General features: G+C 52.2%; 6 protein-coding genes across 8 annotated transcripts in view; 3 read left to right on the forward strand and 3 right to left on the reverse strand.

Moving 5' to 3' along the window:
• Positions 1-38: 38 nt before the first annotated feature.
• Positions 39-2,155, reverse strand: LOC120898839 (serine/threonine-protein kinase pelle). Its single transcript, XM_040305241.1, has 4 exons — positions 1,768-2,155; positions 1,000-1,696; positions 807-930; positions 39-730 (listed from the first exon to the last, which is right to left on the reverse strand). Exons 1-4 carry the CDS (start codon positions 1,990-1,992, stop codon positions 229-231), a joined length of 1,548 nt encoding a protein of 515 aa, XP_040161175.1. The 5' UTR covers positions 1,993-2,155; the 3' UTR covers positions 39-228.
• Positions 2,156-2,244: 89 nt separating this feature from the next.
• Positions 2,245-7,349, forward strand: LOC120898835 (Bloom syndrome protein homolog). The gene is made up of 4 exons (XM_040305237.1): positions 2,245-2,697; positions 2,775-2,877; positions 2,947-5,881; positions 5,957-7,349. The coding sequence occupies exons 1-4, from the start codon at positions 2,588-2,590 to the stop codon at positions 7,252-7,254; spliced, it is 4,446 nt and encodes a 1,481-aa protein (XP_040161171.1). The 5' UTR covers positions 2,245-2,587; the 3' UTR covers positions 7,255-7,349.
• Positions 7,350-7,373: 24 nt separating this feature from the next.
• On the reverse strand, positions 7,374-9,260 carry LOC120898840 (thiamin pyrophosphokinase 1). 3 transcript variants are annotated; one of them, XM_040305244.1, is made up of 4 exons: positions 8,965-9,260; positions 8,617-8,764; positions 8,367-8,530; positions 7,374-8,225 (listed from the first exon to the last, which is right to left on the reverse strand). In XM_040305244.1, the coding sequence occupies exons 1-4, from the start codon at positions 8,992-8,994 to the stop codon at positions 7,722-7,724; spliced, it is 846 nt and encodes a 281-aa protein (XP_040161178.1). In that variant the 5' UTR covers positions 8,995-9,260; the 3' UTR covers positions 7,374-7,721. The 3 variants fall into 3 exon arrangements, with proteins under 3 accessions (XP_040161178.1, XP_040161176.1, XP_040161179.1); XM_040305242.1 differs by lacking the exon at positions 8,965-9,260 and having other exon boundaries at positions 8,617-8,945; XM_040305245.1 differs by lacking the exon at positions 8,965-9,260 and having other exon boundaries at positions 7,374-8,195; positions 8,617-8,943.
• Positions 9,261-9,407: 147 nt separating this feature from the next.
• Positions 9,408-11,666, reverse strand: LOC120898837 (asparagine--tRNA ligase, cytoplasmic). The gene is made up of 3 exons (XM_040305239.1): positions 11,531-11,666; positions 10,439-11,306; positions 9,408-10,357 (listed from the first exon to the last, which is right to left on the reverse strand). Exons 1-3 carry the CDS (start codon positions 11,547-11,549, stop codon positions 9,583-9,585), a joined length of 1,662 nt encoding a protein of 553 aa, XP_040161173.1. The 5' UTR covers positions 11,550-11,666; the 3' UTR covers positions 9,408-9,582.
• Positions 11,667-11,960: 294 nt separating this feature from the next.
• On the forward strand, positions 11,961-17,774 carry LOC120898836 (importin-11). The gene is made up of 12 exons (XM_040305238.1): positions 11,961-12,226; positions 12,361-12,675; positions 12,760-13,661; positions 13,727-13,902; positions 13,981-14,169; positions 15,228-15,439; positions 15,528-15,798; positions 15,875-16,088; positions 16,189-16,426; positions 16,495-16,824; positions 16,915-17,089; positions 17,162-17,774. Exons 2-12 carry the CDS (start codon positions 12,446-12,448, stop codon positions 17,303-17,305), a joined length of 3,081 nt encoding a protein of 1,026 aa, XP_040161172.1. The 5' UTR covers positions 11,961-12,226; positions 12,361-12,445; the 3' UTR covers positions 17,306-17,774.
• Positions 17,775-18,402: 628 nt separating this feature from the next.
• LOC120898838 (acetylcholine receptor subunit beta-like 2) overlaps positions 18,403-20,441 on the forward strand; it is a 29,598-nt gene continuing 27,559 nt past the window's right edge. Inside the window, exons 1-5 of the mRNA XM_040305240.1 lie at positions 18,403-18,742; positions 18,846-19,357; positions 19,437-19,569; positions 19,654-19,781; positions 20,010-20,185. Of these exons, the coding sequence (XP_040161174.1) occupies positions 18,658-18,742; positions 18,846-19,357; positions 19,437-19,569; positions 19,654-19,781; positions 20,010-20,185 (1,034 nt within the window). The 5' untranslated portion in view covers positions 18,403-18,657. The remainder of the gene's footprint in view (positions 18,743-18,845; positions 19,358-19,436; positions 19,570-19,653; positions 19,782-20,009; positions 20,186-20,441) is intronic.

The following is a 20,441-nucleotide window of genomic DNA, read 5'->3' on the forward strand; positions in this document are numbered from 1 at the left end:
AACAACTAAAATTTGTATTGTACAAAAACCATCCCGCATACAATCTATCCGAAAATTTATTTTACAAAAAAAATATTAAAACTACACGTAGTACGTGGAAACTTGGAGTTAAAATACATTTAAGGCACATACTACTAACACTACCGTGTGAAGCTACCGGAATGATGTCATTCTTAAGACGGAGCTCGCCCAGCTTAGAACGGATCACTTTTACTTACCACCTCTCCCTCACGCTGCACTGAGCTGCCACATGACGCCGACCATATCGGGCCGCTGTTTCGGATCGTCGGCGGTACACACACGCCCGACCTGCAGCAGCTTGAAGCAGCACATCAGTGCTTCCGCATCAATCGGCAGCGATTGGTCGGCCAGCTGCGTCACATGCATCTGCTCCTGCACGGCCCGGGCAATGTAGTCCTTCAGATGTTTCTCCGTCCGCCGCTCGTCCCACGCCCGCAGCCCGGTGCCGATCTCGTACAGCACCACGCCGAAGCTGTACGTGTCCACCTTGGTGCTGAGCTCGCGCCGATCGTAAAACTCCTTCGGAATGTACGGCCGGGTACCGTAGACGCGGGACACCACCGTGGCCGAATCCTGTACCGCACCCTGGCGCGTCAGCCCAAAGTCACCGATGCGCGGCTGCTTGTACTCGTTCAGCAGTATGTTGCCCGGTTTGATGTCACCGTGTATGAACGGTTTGTCGCCGAACGTGTGCAGATACTGGAGCCCTCTGGAGCAGGGAAAAACAAAAGAGAAGGTCTGCTATAGTGATGGTAGTTAGGGGCAACGATCACGATGCCTATTACCTTGCCGTTCCAATTGCAATGTTCATGCGCTCCCGCCAAGTCAGCGGAGAGGCAGGCCGGCGTGCAAACAAGCTTTTGTCCAGCGATCCTCCCGGCATGAACTGGTACACCAAGCAGGGTTCCTCTACCAGTGTACAGGACAGTGTAGGCAATTATGTGCTCAGTACAAACCGACCATCCCCCAAATACCTACTCTCTATGCAGTATCCAAACAGCGGCACGATGTTGTCATGGCGACACGAGTTCAGAAACCGCAGCTCGTTGAAGCTTTGCTGCAGCTGTATACGCTCCGCCTCGCTCGATTTTACCTTGTTGTAGTCGATCTTTTTGATGGCCATGAAGGTGTGCTTAAAGTTGCCCCTATACACCGTCCCGAAGCCGCCCTTGCCGAGAATGTTCCGCTCGCTCCAGTTGTCCGTAGCGGCCGTCAGCTCCTCGTAGCTGATCTTCGGTATCAAGCTGGTCAGATCGGCAAGCTCGTTTGCGAAGGGTGAGTTTTCCTTCGAATTTGTCGGATTGCTTTTATCGTTCGTAGCAGCCGCAGCCGCAGCAGCAGCATCATCACCACCACCTCCATTCACTTTCTGGTCCGCTGCACCATCTTTTAATCGATGCACGGCACGGTGACCGTTCGGAACATTCGCATTATTGTTCGCACCGGAGAAGGTGGCCATATTGGCGACAGCGTTCCGCCCGTCGCTCGCCGACTCTTTGATCAGCACATGGTACCGTGGATCGACGTAACGCTTGATCAGCTCCATACAGTTGTACAGCTTTTCGCGCGACAGCACAACAAACAGCTCGGTGATGGTGTGGTTGTAATTGCCCCACTTGTCCAGCAATTGTTCTGCAGGCGATCGATTGTTCCGTTGACAGCATCGTTGCGTACTCTGGTTGGGGGCGGGAAAGTGTGAACGGTTGAGAAAGGCCGGGGTTCTAAGGGCAGGGCGGCCATACTTACATCCAGCTCGACCGTACTGTAGCCCATCTGTTTTTCGCCCAGCTCGTACCACTTGTTGTTTACCTCAAGCAGGGCGGCCAGCCGTTTCTTCTCCATCCGTGGAATGTCGTAGATGTAGACAAAGTTGGACAGGGGCGGAACGGTGGTGGCCGCACTCATCCCGCTCGGTTTTCCCTCCATCTCGGTGTGCTGGCCGTTGGGTTTCGACATGATGGGGCAGAGCATGCACCAAAAACTGTGCTTCGACGAAAGTGTTTTAATGCGCGATCGCAATTGGTGGAAATTCCCGCGGGGGAAATCCCATGCTGCGGAGGAATGTGGAATTTGATGAACTTGCGTGCGAAACAACAACTTCCTGGTTTGTTTACGTGTGCAAGATGTCACAACAAATGAACCTATCGAAAGGACCAGAGTGACCAGAAATACCGATTTATCTTTATTCCTACCGATTTTTCATATGTCTACCGACTCACAGATGAGCCCCCTAAAACTATCGATTTTCTCGTGATACTGAACTTTCTTTGGGAAGATAAGCTACCCCCTCCTTTCAACACTTCAAAATCTACCGAAAACTACCGAAAAAATCTTAAACTCCTACCAAAGACTACCCATAAAATTTTGATGCACCTACCGAAAACCGCCAAAATAATCTGGCCACTTTGCCAGCACTCCAAGCAACTGCAGCTGAAACTGACAGCTGTCAAGAACCATCCAAACAAACAGCCAGAGCGGGCGCGCGCCTCCCGGTAAACAATGCGGTACCCGTACTCGCGAGCATTGAACAAGCGAATGCGTGTAAAGTGATTGTAAATTATGCAAAATGTCTAAAAAAGGCTCGTCAATCAACCGCGCTGAACCAATGAAGCAGATGAGCTTAAAAAGCTATGTATCCAAGAAAGAGAAACCATCATCTACCAAGGAAGAATCAAGGTAACAAGGCGTTCATGTAGTGGGTTAGTTGCATACACTCTAAGTTATTAAGGTAATTTCCATTTGTTTTATGCTAGCACTCCAACCGAAACCGAGCCTCAAATTAGTTCCACCACATTCTGCGAACAGATTAATCTAACAAACTCGCCAAGCATTTTCAAACCAAAAATTCCCCTCTCGGTAAGTTGCGACGATGTGTTGTTTTGCCCACCGGCTTTATAACCAGACCTCTCTTTCCCCGTGTTGTAGCGGCAACCCAGCACATTTGTAAATCTGATAAACAGTGATTCGGACGATTCAAACCGCTCGCCTGCCAAACCCATTCGCGACGAGGCGGTGAAGCGTCTTCCGCCGCGAAACATTTTCAAGGAGCAAATCGAGGAACAGAAGTCGACCGCGACCTTCCGACCGAGCTTGGACGAGTTCGATTTGATGGTGGAGAATTGCAGCGTGCCTTCGCTGAAGCCGATCAATTACGACCCTATCGAGCTGAATCTGTCGACCGACGAGCGTTATGTGGAAGCGACGAAGAAGCTGGAAGCGAATCTGCACAAGCTCGCCACCAAACCGGTCAGCCCTGTTAAGGTGCCAAGATTTGAGTTCAAGCAACAGAAAGCCAACCGCATTTCGTTGGAATTAAACAAAGACAATGTGTTTGGTGGCTCATTTGACGAAGTGGACGAGGACGATGATTTTGTGCAGAAGAAAACAACTCACACAACTTCCACTCCGCTTGGTGGTGGTCCGGCCGTATTGCCGGCGGCCAAAGCAAGTGAAACATTGATAAAACCAAGCAGTAATACTCCTGCCACCACCACGACCACCACTGCACTACAGCGATTACTTAGCCCGGATAAGGGGACGGCAAGCATACGGTTTGATCCAGCGCTAAGCGCGTACCTGGACGAGATTTCAAACAGTGCCGGTTACAACCAAAAAACATCACAAGAACGCGAGATACGGAAGAATGTACAGTTCCTGGAGAAAGCGGAGCTAGGATTGCTGAACCACTTCTTCGATCTGCTAGGGCAGGTGCCGGGCGAGAGCTTCCGGCGCATCGACAAACACTTTAACGTTGGTTGCTTCGAACGATTAAAATCGACCATCGACACCATACGGGGAAAGATCAAAGTGTACGATCGTGTGCTGTCCGGCAAGCAACGATTGTCGCAAACGAGTACGGTCAGCAGCGCGACGAAGAGCACGACAAGCTCCTCCGCTCAACCGCCATCACAGAAGGCGGTCAACAAACCGTCCACAAGCACACCGAGCACCGGAGCGTGTCCACCGATCCTGTACGATCTACCGTTTGACGATCACCACTCGCTCGACGAGGTGCATGACGTTATCGAAAGTACACTACCGCTGGACGAACCGGCCCGACGGAGGCAGGACAGTTTTACGCCCGCGAAATCCCGCTTCGAAGAGATCGAGCAAGAGTTCGGGCTGAAAAGAGTGGATGAATTAAGCGGTCGTATGGCGCGGAAAGCGAGTGAGCCGGAAACACCACTGGGCGATAGTGGACGACCGAAGCCCACGGGGAGCGGTGGTATGTTTGTGTTTAAAAAGCCCATCGCTAGTACGATTATGAACGGGTTGGAGCTTCCGGCGAGTGGTGATCGGGACCGAAAATCGGTCTCGTCACCGTTCGCAGCAAACGGAACCCCGGAGGAGGACGACCTGCTCGATGATGAGGACATACTGCAGAGTATCCGGGAGGAGGAACTGATCAACCAGGGCCGGTCGTTCCAGAAGAATCTTAGCACCGTCGATCTGGTCACGCCCGACACATCGTACCGGCGGCCCGACCCGCCGCGCATAACGTTCCCGGTGGAGCCGGACCCTCCGGTGGCGGCCACCGCACGCAATACGCAGTTCATCGAGAACATCAACACCCAGCTGGACGATGAAGGATGGCAGGTGTACGACCCGTCCATGTACGACGATTCGTTCGGTGAGCTGACCGTGCCGACCACGAACCAGCCACAGCCCAGCAGCCGCACCGCACCATCCTCCTCGGCGGCAATGGAACCGTCCGGGACGAACGTTGGCCGGTTTCACGAAGGCATCCGCAACGACGGCATTACGGGCGAGTTTGACGGCATGTCGTATGCGCATTCGGCCCGACTGCAAGTCGCATTTAAGGAAACGTTTGGCTTGCGCACATTCCGACCGATCCAGCTGCAAGTGATCAATGCCACACTGCTGGGCAATGATTGTTTCGTGCTAATGCCGACCGGTGGTGGCAAATCGCTCTGCTACCAGCTGCCAGCCGTTCTTACCGTCGGGCTGACGATCGTGGTCAGCCCGCTGAAGTCGCTCATTCTCGACCAGGTGCAGAAGCTGAACTCGCTCGACATCCCGGCCGGTCACCTGTCCGGCGAAGCGAACATGGCCGACGTGCAGCGCATCTACGACGATCTGTACAGCAGCTGCCCCGAGCTGAAGCTGCTGTACGTGACGCCGGAGAAGATCAGCTCGTCGGCCAAGTTCCAAAACCTGCTCAGCGCGCTCTACCGGCGCTCGCTGCTCGGGCGCATCGTGATCGACGAGGCGCACTGTGTGTCTGCCTGGGGCCACGACTTCCGGCCCGACTATAAGAAGCTTTCCGCGCTGCGGGAACAGTTCCCCACCGTGCCGATCATTGCGCTCACTGCCACGGCAAACCCGCGCGTGCGGATGGACATACTGGCGCAGCTGAAGCTGGCCCGCGATACGCGCTGGTTTTTGTGCAGTTTCAATCGACCGAACCTGAAGTACCTGGTGCTGCCGAAGAAGGGCGTCTCGACCAAGGCGGAAATGATTGAGCTGATACGGAAGCGGTTCCCGCGCGACACCGGCATCGTGTACTGTCTGTCGAAGAAGGAGTGTGACCAGCTGGCGGACGAGTTCCGGCGGGCGGGCATCAAGGCGAAAAGCTACCACGCCGGGCTGAGCGACGGTGTGCGGGAGGCGACGCAGAAGGAGTGGATCGGCGACCGGATCAAGGTGGTGTGCGCGACGATCGCGTTCGGCATGGGCATCGACAAGCCGGACGTGCGGTACGTGCTGCACTACTGCATGCCGAAGTCGATCGAAGGCTACTACCAGGAGTCGGGCCGGGCGGGCCGCGATGGGGAGATCGCCACGTGCGTGCTGTACTACAACTACTCGGACATGCTGCGGTACCGGAAAATGATGGACAGTAAGTGGTGTGCTGTTCGGGTGCCTTTTTTCTCACTGACCTAACGACTCTTCTTTACCCGTCGCTCTTCCACAGACGATACGTCCATTTCGCTGGAAGCGAAACAGATTCACATGAACAATCTCTTCCGGATGGTGAACTACTGCGAGAACGTGACCGACTGCCGGCGGACGCAGCAGCTGGAGTACTTTGCGGAATACTTTACCAGCGAGCAGTGCCTCGCGAACCGCGAAACCGCGTGCGACAACTGCCTGCAGCAGGGCAACTACAAGACGCTGAACGTGACGGACGACTGCATCATGATAGCGAAGGCGGTGCGCGATCTGTGCGGTGGCCGGAACCGCTTCACCCTGCTCCACATGGTCGAGGTGCTGAAGGGGAGCGAAAACAAGAAGGTGCTCGAGAACGGCCACAACCGCACGGCGTACCACGGCAAGCTGAAGGCGTGGGAGCGCTGCGATATCCAGCGATTGCTGCGCAAGCTCGTCATCGACGAGTACCTGAAGGAGGACCTGATCTTCAGCAATGACATCCCGCAGGCGTACCTGCGCATCGGCACCAAAATCGAATCGCTCGTCAGCCGGCGCGTGCGGGTCGAGTTCTCGATCAAGGAGAAGCACGCCGGCCGGGGCAAGCTGACGGGCAGGGCGGCCGGTGACGTGGCGGCGGCGGCGGCAGCACAGCAGGAATCGACCCAGATCGGCGCCCAGCTGAAGGATCTGCAGACGCGGTGCTACAACGATCTGCTCGAAATTTGCCGCGCTATTGCGATGCAGAAGAACGCGACGCTCGCCTCGATCATGAACATACAGGCGCTGAAGGCCATGTCGGAGAAGCTGCCGGAATCGCCGGCCGAAATGCTGACGCTGCCGCACGTGACCAAGGCCAACTTTGAGAAGTACGGCAAGCAGCTGCTAGAAATTACGCAAAACTATGCCGCCGAGAAGCTGATGCTTATGATGGACACCCAGGACCAGGAGGAGCAGGGGGCGGCGGTCACGCTGGTGGACGGTGAGTCGGGCGACAGCGATGGCGGTAGCAGTGTGGCGGGCGACATGGATGGAACCGATTGGGGTTCGCTGGCAAGGGCGGCCTCGCAGGGTGGTGGCGGTGGTTCCGGCCGGGGTGGCTACAAACGGCGCGGCAGCTGGGGCGCGGGTGGGGGAACGAGGGCGAAAAAGTTTCGCAAAACGACGACACGAAGGAAGGCGACTGCCGGCACTAGTAAAGGCCGGGCGGGAGCGGCCAGCACGGGTGCCAAACGTGGTGCGGCGAGTCGGCGCGGTGGATCGTCCCGGGCCCCTCGTGGTGGTGGCGGAACGGGTGGATCAGGTGGTAGTTTCGGGCTGCTTCCGATGCCCGGTGGATATTAAGCGTTTGGGTTACACAATGAGATTTTTGTTTAATAAAAAAAATCCAATCAACGAAACGGTATGTGATACATGTGGGTTGGGGTGGAGGACACAGTTCGCGGCATTAAAATTGGAAAATATTTGCAACATGTGGCAGTTTTGTCACGCTTTTTATCAAATTTACAACATTGTACAGGGCTTTAATACATGTCCCGCGGATACAATCAGCTATTTTGAATTTGTTGTTTTGGGACACAAACAAAGGGTCACTAAAATGCAAGCTTTTAAAACCATCCTTTCGGTTTAACAGGGAACGTTTAACGATACCAAAAGGACGCAACTGCATTCATTTACTCCCGTGCACGTGCCGGGCAGACGTTTAGATTCCAATCCAAGGAAGCGATGCAATATAGTTGCTGGCTTTGCCACACTTATTCTGAAGCTTTCCACAGCAGGTCACACGGTTAAATCATCCCCCCCCCCTACTATCACATATCTTTCGGCGTTGTTCCCATGGACCACAGCAGCGGCCCGTCGGTCGTGATGCGCACCCGGTTGGTCGCGTACGTGTTGGAGGTACTTACAATACTGCCGAACTGAAGCGGTCTGCTGCCGTCCAGATTCCACCGCAGCCCGTCGGTCGTACACTGGCAGCCCTGGCCGATCGGGACGAGCGAACACCAGATCCGCTCGCTCACGAGTCGCTGCGGAATGTCGATGGTGTGCTCGCCCGGCCGCACCAACCAGGACAGTGAATTGCTCGATCGCAGAAACACGTCCACGCCGGGCAGAATGGCGTCCGCCAGGTAGAGCGTGTTGATGTTGGCCATTATCTGGTCGAGCCGGCCGGACGATTCGCAGAGGGCCAGCACGCGCGACAGCTGCTTGTCGTGGCCGTGCGATTTCAGCACCTTCAGCGATTTGGTGAAATCGGTCGCATTTTGATCGGGCGTGTGAACGATCTGTCGGGTCGGGAGATACAACAAACCCTTCTAGAGAGGACAACCATCAGGTTTTGGGGGGAAGGGCATGGGAAGGAAAGGCACCAGGAAAGGGGAAGGGCAAATGCGCTGTTAGCAATTATGCAGCGTATACTTTTCTTTTCTGCGCGCGCTGCGTGCACACTAGCGTACCGTGCATTTCAGCTGCTCGACGTACTCCATGGCCTCCTGGTTGCACGAGTCGAAATCACCGGTCACGAGATCGGGCGGTTTGAGCAGGTGTTCGCTGTTGATGTTGCCCTTCACCCAGTCGACCCAGCGGTTCGTTCCACCGTCGACGGCTACGCGCACCTTTGCTGCAATTAAATTGTAAGTAGAGCATAGAAGAACAAGTTACTACAGGTTCCAGGGACAAGAAATCTCCACTACAGCAGCCACTTACCACCATTCCATAGCGTTGTGAAGTAGTGTTTCTCCAGCAGGATCGGTCGATTCAGCAGCACAATCCCGAGCCCGTCGTCCAGCCCGTGGCCATCGATCAGGCTCGCTGGCAGCCACCGTTTCGCTGCTGCACCAGCGCCGTTTGGCATCTGCAAGAACAAGGTTTTAAACCACTTTCGCGCCATTGTCACCAGGACCGGGAACAGCAGCAGGGCGGTCCCGTCGTTGGATGTTTCGAAATTTTCACCCGTTCTCAGGGCAACCGTTTTGCTTTCCAGCTGCTACTACCATATCCGAGGGAAGGAAAGCAAAAAAAAAAACAAACACCAACACCGCACCGCCTACTTACGTCATCAGATGTTGTATCGTCGTTGGGCATTGCTTGCGAGACTGTGGGAAAGCGTGTTGAATCACTTCACGTGGTGATGGAGATAAACCGAGGCTCGCGTTCTTTTGACCTCTGCGTGTGAAGCAGTTGCGGACAACTTAGCGCAAGCAGGTTTGCGTGCAGTTGCAAGTTGCACCGCGTATCGTGTAATGCGCGGTACGGAGTGAACGGGCTTGTGTTTATATTTACACACCACACAAGTTCAAACGTCTCGTGCTGCCCGCCTGCCTGCCCGTTTCCAAATGAAACCGGAACTGTCAAAAATGCCAAACCGGCAAACGGATGCAATGTGTTGCGTTTTATTAGTCTTTTTACTTTTCACAGAACTGGGCACATCTGTTTTGAATATTGGACTCTTTTCTTTTTCGAATGTGGTAAACACTGAACCATAAGGCGCATACTGCTTTTGGGCTGCTATTGAGGGTATTAATATTTATTATCTTTATGTTTGAGAACTTGGTAAGCAATCAATGCACAGGCAAAAATGCAGATATTGGGCAGGTGAGATAAAAGCACACCGGCCATAATGCGCAAAGTGGGTTGTCTTTTGTACGGGATGAATTGAATCAACCCCGCATTTTAAGGCCGGCATCGTTCGAGGAACCGAGGATACAGGCACACCTCACGGATGTGGTAGCGGTTCAGCAGCCAGCACAGGAACCGTTCCAATCCCAACCCATAGCCACCGTGCGGTTCCGTACCGTACACGCGCTGGTCCACGTACCAGTAGTACGGTTTCGGGTCGATACCTTCGCGCTTGTATCCGTCCAGCAGCTCGTCGTACTTCCAGGACCTCATCGATCCGCCAACAATTTCGCCCACGTTCGGCAACAGCACATCAACGCTCTCTGTAAGGCGCGGATCGTCTTCGCACTTGGCCATGTAGAACGATTTAATCTCTGCCGGGAAGCGGCACAGCATGATCGGTTCGTTGATCGTGTCCGTCATCTTGCGCTCGGGCGCCTCCGGAATATCCTCGCCGAACTCGTAGAAACTGCCGTCCTCCTTCGTCACGTTGTTTTCCTTCAGCCAGACGATCGCGTCCGCGTAGTTCATGCGCCGGAAGGGCCGCTTCGGTGCCACAAAGCCCGGGTTCAGCTCCTGCACCATGTAGCCCCACGGGGACTTCAGCACCCGGTCGACAACGTCGCAGATCAGATCCTCGAGCCGGTCGAGCAGATCGTCGAAGGTAATGAACGGACACTCGCCCTCGATGTGGCTATACTCGGCCAGATGGCGCCGGGTGCGGCTCTGCTCTGCGCGGTAGCTTTGCGCCACGCAAAACACGTCACCCAACGCCGGTATGCACGTTTCCAGATACAGCTGGGAGCTCTGCGTCAGGAAAGCTTCCTCGCTGGCAAAAGGGCATATAACAAAAAGCAGAACAATGATAAGCAAACATAAACATCGAGCTTCCCACAGCGTCCGTACTTACCCGAAGTAGTCCAGCTTGAACAGGGTGGCACCACCCTCTACCTGCGTTTGCACGAGTGTCGGCGGTGTCACTTCCGTGTAGCCACGGTCGAAGTAATGCGAACGGAACGCTTGCATCACTACGTCGCGCATTTTCAAAATCTTGGACGTGTTCTCGCCACGGATCATAATGTGCCGGTTGTCCAGCTGAACGTCCGGGTGTGCCTCCTCGTTCAGGATTGCGTCAGCACCACCGGCCGGCGCCAGTCCGATCAGCTCCCAGTAGTCCGCGTGCAGCTCGTGCCCACCGGGTGCCGTTTTGCCGGCGGGTACCTCCTTCAGCGTACCGAACAGCTGCACCGACGATTCCGTCGACAGCACGAGCGCATTGTACGTTTGGCACAGGGTGTCGGTCAGCACGCACTGCAGAAACCCGGTACCGTCGCGCAGTGTGATAAACATCAAGCCCTTGCCCTGTCGGCGCAGCCGATGCACCCATCCGTAGATGCGCACGCGAACGCCCCGATTGTCGGCACCGTGCGTAATCTTGATCGATTTGGCTGCCGGCCAGGACGGATCCTCCTGGATGGTGATCTTCTTCGCCTCCTCCAAGTTCTGTTCCCGGTTCTTGGCCTTCTCTTCCTCCTCGCGCTTCTGCTTGTCGCCCTTCATGTTGTCGCGGGCCCAGATCTTTTGGATCTTCTTCAGCTGCGACTTGGCGGCCACCTCGTACGGGGATTCCGCTTTCTCGTCCTTGCTGTCGGCGTAGATCGTGGGGAACGGCTCCTTGCCGGCATGCTTCATCGCCCGGAGAATGGTTTTGAAGGGTTCCTCCGCCGTGCCTTTGCCCGTTTCATCGTTGCCACGTTTTTCCGATGTGTACAACTCGCCTGCAATGTTGGAATGCGGGATTAATATCTTACGTTGCACGAGCTGATCAATAGACACACTGCATTGCATCAGAAACGCATTTGGTGCAGTACCGCATTGGCTGGCTGGTGCAATCATACACGGAGGCACGAGAGGTGGTGCATCGTGTTCTATTCACACGCCCGCCATTTTCGATTGAATTCTTTTGAAATGATACAAAGCACAGTGATTGGCATTTACTTACTTAGAGTTAAGTTTTCCATTGCTAGGCCGGATTAATGATACGAAGAACGATTGGCCTTTCGTTTCACAAGTCGTGCACCGTATTCCAAAAATTGACTGCGTGAAAATGCCGTCGTGTTGTGGTAGCGACGACTGTCAAAACGAAATTGTTGGTTTAAAATCACTAATTGAAAAGCTGGAGGGAAAATCCACTGTCGAAGCAATGTGGTTTTATTTGTTCTTCATTCTTTGTGTGTATCGCGCGACGCAAAACCGGGAGATAATGTATTAAATCGATTTTTAAATGGCTTTCCAATGTCTTCCAAGGTTATAGGAAATTTATCTGAACATCAAGTCCATTCTGGAAGATGTTGTGCGCCGTGTAAACGCTGCTCCATCGCCCAAATGACGGCACACTCGCGTTTGACAGTTTGCTCCGCCAGACAACTCATTAATGTTATTATTATTATTACTCATGCCTTATCGTAGTCGTCGTTTTATTTGCGCGAGCTGCAAAATCTATCGGAAAAAGCGACAGCAGACCGATTACCGTGCGTGCAAGGGTGCTCCGGTAATTAGATTGTCCGGTGTGGAGAAGTGGTAACCGCATAAGTGGGTGCAATACGACGCGTTGTGCAATAGGGCGACAGCATTGGTGTGTGTGTGTCCGTGGTGCCGGAGCACGGAACAAGTTTGGCAATCGGGTATCATCACCTCGGTAAGGCTGGGAATGCAATTCAGCTGTGTGCATTGGCTGCGACCGTAGCTCGGTTAATGCACGCTCATCAACGCAGCGACGAGTTTGTACTGTGTGGATTCCGTGGCTAATGATATGCACCCAATTTTCCGCAGGGTGAGGTAGCACCGGATTGCAGCACAGTGTGTGAGCAGCCACACGCCCAACATCAGCCCTCGACCTGATCAAAACAGAAGCAATATGTCTGCAGAATCGGCCGTTTACGAGGCGCTCCAGTATGCCTGCAGCCAGGACACGCAGATGCTGAAACCGGCCGAACAAAAGCTGGCCGAGTGGGAGGTACAGCCCGGCTTTCACCTTACGCTGGTGAAAATTTTCTCCAACCAGTCGCTGGATGCCGGTGTGCGGTGGATGGCTTCGCTGTACTTTAAAAACGGCGTGCTAAAGTACTGGCGTGCGTCTGCCCAGAAGTAAGGAAGCGAATCGCAAACCAATTCGTTCAATTTTCGCTGTACATCATCTCGGCTCACGGCTCCCTGTTCATTCATTTTCAGTGCAATACTGCGCGAAGAGAAGCTGGAAATCAAGAAGCTGCTGCTGATGAAATTCGACGAACCCGTACAACAGATTGCCGTACAGATAGCGGTCCTGATCGGCAACATTAATCGCCACGAATGTCTGAACGATTGGAAGGAACTGATACCGACGATAGTGAAGGCGGTGCAGAGCGACGATATGCTCGTGCAGCACCGTGGCCTGATGGTGATGCTGCACGTCGTCAAGGTGCTCTGCTCGAAGCGCATCCCGCGAGACCGGCAACAGTTCCAGTCGTTCGCCCTCACCTGGTACGACTTTGTGCTGAACCTGTGGGAAGGCTTTACACAGCTGTTCTTTACGAACATCTGCGAGCAGAACTGTGCGATCGAGGTGTGCGCCTCGAACCTGGAAAAGGCCATCTTCTCGCTGCGCATACTGAAGAAGCTGACCATCTACGGCATTACCGATCCGCTCAAGTCGGAGGGCTGCATGATGCTGATACGGGTAATGTTTCAGCGGCTGAAGGATCTGCTGGAGTGTCGCATGCGCGTCAAGCGCATGCTGCGGGAAGCGGAAAGCAACGCGGCACCGTCCAGCGCGGTGAACAATGAAGCAATAGAGATCATGCGCAAGCTGTCGGTGAACTTGGAAAAGTTTATCGTAAAGCACATGAAGTTCCTCAATCTGTTCTACGAGACGCATCCGGATGTGTTTTCCTCCTTCGTGGCGGTTTCGTTCGAGTTCTGCTTTAACTACGTGTTTCACGAGGGCACGAATCTGATCTTCGAGGACAATGTAATCACCTTTCCCAACTTTGCCATCCAGTGCCTCTGCCTGCTGAAAGGAATTCTGTCGCCAAACACGTTGAAGCTGGATGTGCTGCCGCGCGTCTCGAACTATCTCGCCGGAGAGGCAAAAGGTACGGTCGCTGCCGGCTCGCTGCATGATCACACGGCTAACGGTGTGTTTTGGTTTACTTTTCAGAACGCGTAAACAGCGCAAAGGTGGACTTTTTCACGCCCGAACGTTTGAGCTACATATTTGAAAAGCTCATCATGCACTACTTCCTGCTGACGCCGGACGAGTTCGAACAGTGGGACACAGACCCGGAAGGCTACACCTCGGACGAGGGTGGCGATTCGTGGAAGTACAACTTACGGGTAAGTGCGGGGTGGGAGAAGGTGTGAAAACTCCATCCTAAAAACAACCTAAAACGAACTGTAATGATATTTTTTCAGTCGTCTGCGGAAGCGTTCTACATGATTCTCTTCCAAAAATTCAGCCCCACGATGATCGAGGAGCTGCGAAAGTACATCACAAAGTCGCAATCGATAACGCTCACCGAGAACTCCGATATGAACGATCTGCTTATAAAGGATTCCATCTACAATGCGACGGGCCTGGCCGCATTCACACTGTTCGATGAGGTATGTATACTGCCGTAAAGCCCCACCCGCTGGTGTTAGTCGGAGCCAGGACGGATTTTCAAGACGGCCCGGGTTGTTGGAAACCGGGCGCGTGTCATTTGTTTGGTACGTGAACGGCGATAACGTTTCTCGCAACCAGTGTGTGTGTCTGTGTACAGATAATGATTTATGCCCAGTCCCATTGGATTGGTTTTGAATCTGGCTGGAGTTGATTATCGTAAAAAGATTGCTAAAAATGCTCACCATGCCGAAATAATCAGCAATTTTAAGCATGGAAAGGGAAATAAAAACAATCCAATTGAATGCTCGACCACTTTTGGGGTAAACATGGTGCATGTTGCTGCCCACATTTTCGTTTACAGTATAGATCACTACTGATCAAGCGACACATCCCGTTCAACACACAAACAGGGCAAAGCGGGATAGAATGCTTTTAAAATGGCAGATGAAGACACAAACAAACTGACCATTAGTGAGAGGCGTGCGTACTTATTTACCTTTGATAAATAGGGTCCACCATTTGTACCTGCTGGTCGTGTGTTAGATCGATCGTTTGCACAGCTTGCCACTGTGTTGGTAGCTTAACCACACCCACACACTCACCACAATCTTGTTAGGAACCAATTCACCCGAAATAAGGTTACCCTATGTGATTAGAATCTTTTGTTTGTACCCCCAAAATCGGAGGCACACACATTCGCCTTTCGGTCGACAGCGGCGTGTCCGCATTTAGTGTGCTGCTGTTGTCCGACTAGGTTCGGACGGTAGATCGTAGATTAGCTAGCATGTAGTTCCCGTCCGGCTGTGTTGCGAGGTGTGCTTTTGGTTGTTTTTGACGTGTGATTTTATCCCTTTTCGGTGGACGATCCCATCGTGAAGATAACATTTACGTGACTATGTATAAAATTGAACGGCGCGTTTGGTTGATGGCGTACATTGGCAAGGGTTAAGGGTAAGCTGACGATTGGGCGCATTTCTTAACCTAGCAAATAAGAACGCTCCGGCAGTGATAGTGATCGATGACATTAATCGTTTTTTCTTCCTTTTTGTTTTTCAAGATAAACTTTGATGAATGGTTCTCCCGGCAGCTGCTGGAGGAGCTAAAGTTTAAATCTCACAACTTCCGCATCATCCGCAAGCGCATCATCTGGCTTGTCGGGCAATGGACCGGCGTTAGGTTCTCGAAAGCGTTACGCCCTCAAGTGTATCAGGCGTGTTTGGAGCTGCTGCAGCCTTCTGAGGATTTGGCCGTCCGGTTGACCGCTTCCAAGTAAGTGTGTGTGTGTGTGATCGTTCGGCGCTACTAGTACTAAACCCGCTGCCTACTTGCGTTTGTGGTTTTGTTTTCCCTTTTGCAGAAGCTTACGCAGCATCATGGATGACTTTGAGTTTGTGGCCGAGCAGTTTGTGGAGTACCTCGAACCGGCAGTGGCGCTGCTGTTCGGTCTGCTGAAGGAAGCGGTTGAGTGCGAAACGAAGATGACCGTGCTGTATGTGATGTCTTTCATCATCGAAAAGATGTCCATGTCCATGCGGATCGATGTGCAGAGTCTAGTCCAGTATCTACCGCTGCTGTGGGAAGAAAGCCGCGAACACAACATGCTTCGCTGTGCAATTATTTCCACATTGGTAAGGGTGTTCGGAATGTGTGTTAGGCTGTTGTGCAATATTTCTTATCACTTCTTTGCTTTCTTCGCGCCCACAGTTGCAGATAATTAAAGCCTTGTACGAAATACCCTCGTCGGAACCGATCGTGGCATTTATCTATCAGATCATAGAGATGAGCACGAACGTGAACGATCCCTCCCACGTGTATCTGCTGGAGGAAGGGTTGGAGCTGTGGGTTGTGGTGGTGCACTACAGCCGCACGATGAATCAGGAGTTGCTTAATCTGTGTGAAAATCTAGTACCTCTAATACGTAAGTTAATGGGGCACGTTTTGGAAGCGTCAATATGTGTAACGCTTTATCGAAATTTAACTGATTTTTTAACCCTCTTTTTTCTTCCATTCCATTGCAGAGCAATCGTCTAGCAATATGAACATATGTTTGGCAATAGTGCAGGCGTACGTGTTTCTCGGCGCCGAAGTGTTTCTTCCACGGTACGGTCAGGAGATTGTAAAAACGTGCCAGTATCTGCTGACCGATTTACGCGCGGACGGTGTGGTGCTGATAAACCGATTCTTCCTCACGCTGCTGCAAGCTGTACCAAAGTTCGCCATCGAACTGTTGCGACCGTATCTGGTGGAAGTGTTTCGGTACGCATTCGCCCCCACCCCCAATGGGTCGACCAATGCTAATGTGTTTTTTTGCACCCTCCAAACAGATCCTACTACCAGCAGACCAACTTCCCGCAAGTGTTACAGATTTACCTGCAAATAATTTCCCGGGTGCTGGTCAACGATCAGGTAACGTTCAGCGTGGTGCTCGCCGAGACGGGTGCACAGGACGCGCTGGAAAAAATACTAACCGCCTGGCTGGAGAACATGCGCCGGGTAACGGCGATCGAGGAAAGGAAGCTGCTCGCGTTGGCCTTGAGCAGCTTGCTGACCGTTTCGAACGATGTCATTTACAAGAACTTTGCCGGCATTATTACGAACGTTACCGAAGCGCTGAACGACGTAATGGATGTGTTCTCGCAGGATACGAAGGTGGAGTAAGTATTGCAAGGATAGAATCCGTGTGGTTTTATTGTGTGTGCGTGTCAGTTACTAACTTGACCATTCTTTGTTTTTTATTTTTCCAGTTCACTAGTCATCGACGATGAAAATGTGGACAATGTCGGCGTGACGCTGTTCTCGTACGGGTTCATCGATTCCGACATGGTGCAGGAGGAAACGCCCCACTTTAGCCGCTGTCGAGCATTTTGCTTGCGCGATCCAACGCACGTGATTGTGCTGAAAGACTATCTACAGAATCAGGTAAGCAGGTGCTGGTACGGCGGTAGATTCTACAGCTTTCTGCTAACCATTGCGATATTTCATTTTTGCTAGCTCGTAGTACTGAAAACCACAATCGGTGCCGAACAGTACCAATCACTGATGACGTCCGTCGATCTCCAGACGCTGAAGGAGCTGAGCAGCTTCGTTGCGCTCGGCATCGATCTACCGACCGGGATTGACGACGGTGCAGCATAGCCTGAACCCGACAACCATCCTTCCGACCGACAACCTTCACCTGCAGCTTACCTACCACCCCGGGACATTGCTGTGCGCACGAACATCCTACTCGTGTGCGGGCAGCTAAAGTGAAATTCTCTAGTGTACGCTGAAATTTTGACGAATGACGCCCTTTTGTACTGCTTCTACTATGCACCTATCATTTCCGTGCTCGACATACAGTCGTGCTACCGGATTCGACCTAACCTAGGGGCAGGGAGGGCATGTGGATTTTTATAGGATTTTTTCAATTGATTGTTTTTGAACTGCTTATGACCCACAAACACACACACACATGGGTATTAGATTTTCACTCAATTCCCCTCCCCCTCCCCTTTCTTCTTCCCCTGTTCTCCCGGACTGTTTGTGTTAAATAATGAACTATTTAATAAATTGCACGTCCTTACGCCGACCTTCGCTCGTAGCGGTGGTATTGTTTTTCCTGTAATGTGGCATTTAATCCTGTTAAGTGTTTCTACAATCGCGGTGAAAACAATCGTCCGTTTGCTTTGCCATGTTACCCGTTTGCGGCTACGAAGTAAGGTAGCATATAGATATCACACAGAGCTGCTTGTAAGACACAGAACACAGAACAGTAATAATGTAAAGTAACACGACACCTATATAGTATTATATTTTGAATGAATATATATATATATTATTTGAACTATCGCAAAAGACTACACAAAAGGCGCGTATTTACGTTAGATAGCCGAAAGTAGAGGGGTTTTTTTTGTAACTAGAAATTATATTAACACATGCTTTTCATTATGAAAGTGTCAGTAGAAGGAAAAAGAAAGCAAATGTAACACGTGGTTTTTCACCGCCTCCCCCCGCCCTGGATACGGTCCCGTCCCGGTCCACTGACCTAGTGTTCAATCCCACCCCTTTCCCACCTTTCCCCGTGCCGGGAGTGTTGATAAACGAAAGCACGTGCGTTTGGTGCGAAGGGGCATTGTTTTGTAAACAAACGCATGCGCACCAAACTTCCGGAAGCATGCGGGAGAGCTTCCGGGAGAGCTTTTCTACGGAGACGGTTTTACGCTCTCACCAATGATGGTGCTTATCGATTTTTCCCTACTCTCATGCGCCAGTGGCCGCGGGAGTGGTGTACACTCTGATGCTGGATTTTTCCGTCGCAGCATCCGTTCCGTTTTGCTGGTGCTCCGTACCCAGCCGAGCCGAGGCGAGCGTGCTGGGCGTGGGATAGAAATTGCACAATTAAACGACCCAACCCGGGGTGTGTGTACGGTGTGTGATGCGAAAGTGTTGTTAAACGGGGTTTTTTTTCGTTGTTGTAGTGCTGTGGTATAAAACGTTTCACGCGCAGAATGAAGATTTCCACCGAGTTTTGCATCAAGATGCTGAATGCAAAAGTGATACTCCTTTGTCTGGTCGCTTCCAGCTCGGCGCAGGGTAGGTCAAGCCACGGGCATGTTGGGCGTGTGTGGTGATCCAACACGAATGAAATCTCATCTACGTTTAATAATACGCGATTCGTTTTCCTGCCTTCATCCAGCATCGGTAGCGCATATCGAGGCGAACCCGGACGCCAAGCGGCTGTACGACGATCTGCTCAGCAATTACAACCGCCTGATCCGGCCAGTGGTGAACAACACCGAAACGCTGACCGTGTGGTTGGGCCTGAAGCTGTCCCAGCTGATCGAGGTGAGCCTGCGGAACCAGGTGATGACGACGAACCTGTGGGTGAAGCAGAAGTGGTTCGACTACAAGCTCCGGTGGGACCCGGAAGAGTACGGCGGCGTGGAGATGCTGTACGTACCGTCGGAGCAGATCTGGCTGCCGGACATTGTGCTGTACAACAACTGGGACGGCAACTACGAGGTGACGCTCATGACGAAAGCGACGCTGAAGTACACCGGGGAGGTGTTCTGGGAACCGCCCGCCATCTACAAATCGTCCTGCGAGATGAACGTGGAGTACTTCCCGTACGATGAGCAGACGTGCCTGATGAAGTTTGGCTCGTGGACGTATAACGGGGCACAGGTGGAGCTGCGCCATCTCGATCAGGTAGGTGGTAGGGCATCAGGTGGGCAGTTGGTGAAGCGAACTTCGAGCTAATCGCCAGTACTTTACCACTTGCTTGCAGATTCCCGGCAGCAATCTCGTGCAGATTGGGATTGATTTGAGCGAATTTTACCTATCGGTTGAATGGGACATACTAGAAGTGCCGGCCAGCCGCAACGAGGAGTATTATCCTTGCTGTCCAGAACCGTTCTCCGGTGCGTAGAGTAATCGTCGCTTTACACATTCTTTTACAACGCATTCTTATACGATACGTTTCTCTTACCTTTCTTCCGCACCAGACATTACGTTCAAGCTTACGATGAGAAGAAAAACACTGTTCTACACGGTCAATCTGATCATTCCGTGCGTTGGCATCACATTCCTCACCGTGCTGGTGTTCTATCTGCCGAGCGATTCGGGTGAAAAGGTACGCCGCTTGTACGCCACTACGGTTGCGCTGGTGCTGTTTTTTGCGTGTCTAATCGATGGCCCAAACACTTCGCACTCACTCGAAGCATGCTTGAGTAAAGTGGCCTAAGGGTGGCAAAAAACAAAAATCCTTCAGCATCATCCCCCTAGAAAAGGATAACCGAATAATCAAGATCTGCATCTCGTCTTTCACTTTTCGTTCCTTATCATCCGGGCTCACGCTTAGGTCACGCTTTGCATCTCGATACTGGTGTCATTGACTGTGTTCTTTTTGCTGCTGGCCGAAATCATCCCGCCGACATCGCTGGCCGTACCGCTGCTCGGCAAGTATCTGCTCTTCACGATGATCCTTGTATCGCTCTCCGTCTGGACGACCGTTTGCGTGCTGAACGTTTGGTACAGGTAAGTAGCGATTGTCCCGTGGAGAAGGAGTAAAGGAAGGAATGGGAATGCATAAGCTGTTAAGCGGTTGAGTCCTTCATTCGATGGTTTGGGAAATTGTAACTGAACAATGAAAGTGCATTTCAAGAACCTTCCTTGGTAGATATTTCAAAACAATACTTCCAGTAATGATGTAATGATGAACATACTTTGAGTTATGTTTAATCTGGTTTGAACTTACGGTTTGGGTCATTCAGCATCGTCACTTGAGACGATG

Source organism: Anopheles arabiensis, chromosome 2, assembly GCF_016920715.1.
Source record: "Anopheles arabiensis isolate DONGOLA chromosome 2, AaraD3, whole genome shotgun sequence".
NCBI classification, from domain to species: Eukaryota; Metazoa; Arthropoda; class Insecta; order Diptera; family Culicidae; genus Anopheles; species Anopheles arabiensis.

What these genes read in the sequence shown, in the direction of transcription:
- LOC120898839 (XM_040305241.1), bottom strand. Translation starts at nt 1,992, where the DNA reads ATGCTCTGCCCCATCATGTCGAAACCCAACGGCCAGCACACCGAGATG. An exon ending in ACAGTACGGTCGAGCTGGAT is followed by an intron (nt 1,697 to 1,767) that starts GTAAGTATGGCC and finishes GCCCCCAACCAG; the next exon opens with AGTACGCAACGATGCTGTCA. An exon ending in ATTGCAATTGGAACGGCAAG is followed by an intron (nt 731 to 806) that starts GTAATAGGCATC and finishes TCCCTGCTCCAG; the next exon opens with AGGGCTCCAGTATCTGCACA.
- LOC120898835 (XM_040305237.1), top strand. Translation starts at nt 2,588, where the DNA reads ATGTCTAAAAAAGGCTCGTCAATCAACCGCGCTGAACCAATGAAGCAG. An exon ending in TCTACCAAGGAAGAATCAAG is followed by an intron (nt 2,698 to 2,774) that starts GTAACAAGGCGT and finishes GTTTTATGCTAG; the next exon opens with CACTCCAACCGAAACCGAGC. An exon ending in AACCAAAAATTCCCCTCTCG is followed by an intron (nt 2,878 to 2,946) that starts GTAAGTTGCGAC and finishes CCCGTGTTGTAG; the next exon opens with CGGCAACCCAGCACATTTGT.
- LOC120898840 (XM_040305242.1), bottom strand. Translation starts at nt 8,800, where the DNA reads ATGGCGCGAAAGTGGTTTAAAACCTTGTTCTTGCAGATGCCAAACGGC. An exon ending in CACAACGCTATGGAATGGTG is followed by an intron (nt 8,531 to 8,616) that starts GTAAGTGGCTGC and finishes ATTTAATTGCAG; the next exon opens with CAAAGGTGCGCGTAGCCGTC. An exon ending in TCGAGCAGCTGAAATGCACG is followed by an intron (nt 8,226 to 8,366) that starts GTACGCTAGTGT and finishes TGTCCTCTCTAG; the next exon opens with AAGGGTTTGTTGTATCTCCC.
- LOC120898837 (XM_040305239.1), bottom strand. An exon ending in TTCAAGCTGGACTACTTCGG is followed by an intron (nt 10,358 to 10,438) that starts GTAAGTACGGAC and finishes CCCTTTTGCCAG; the next exon opens with CGAGGAAGCTTTCCTGACGC.
- LOC120898836 (XM_040305238.1), top strand. Translation starts at nt 12,446, where the DNA reads ATGTCTGCAGAATCGGCCGTTTACGAGGCGCTCCAGTATGCCTGCAGC. An exon ending in TCGCAGGATACGAAGGTGGA is followed by an intron (nt 16,825 to 16,914) that starts GTAAGTATTGCA and finishes TTATTTTTCCAG; the next exon opens with TTCACTAGTCATCGACGATG. An exon ending in AAGACTATCTACAGAATCAG is followed by an intron (nt 17,090 to 17,161) that starts GTAAGCAGGTGC and finishes CATTTTTGCTAG; the next exon opens with CTCGTAGTACTGAAAACCAC.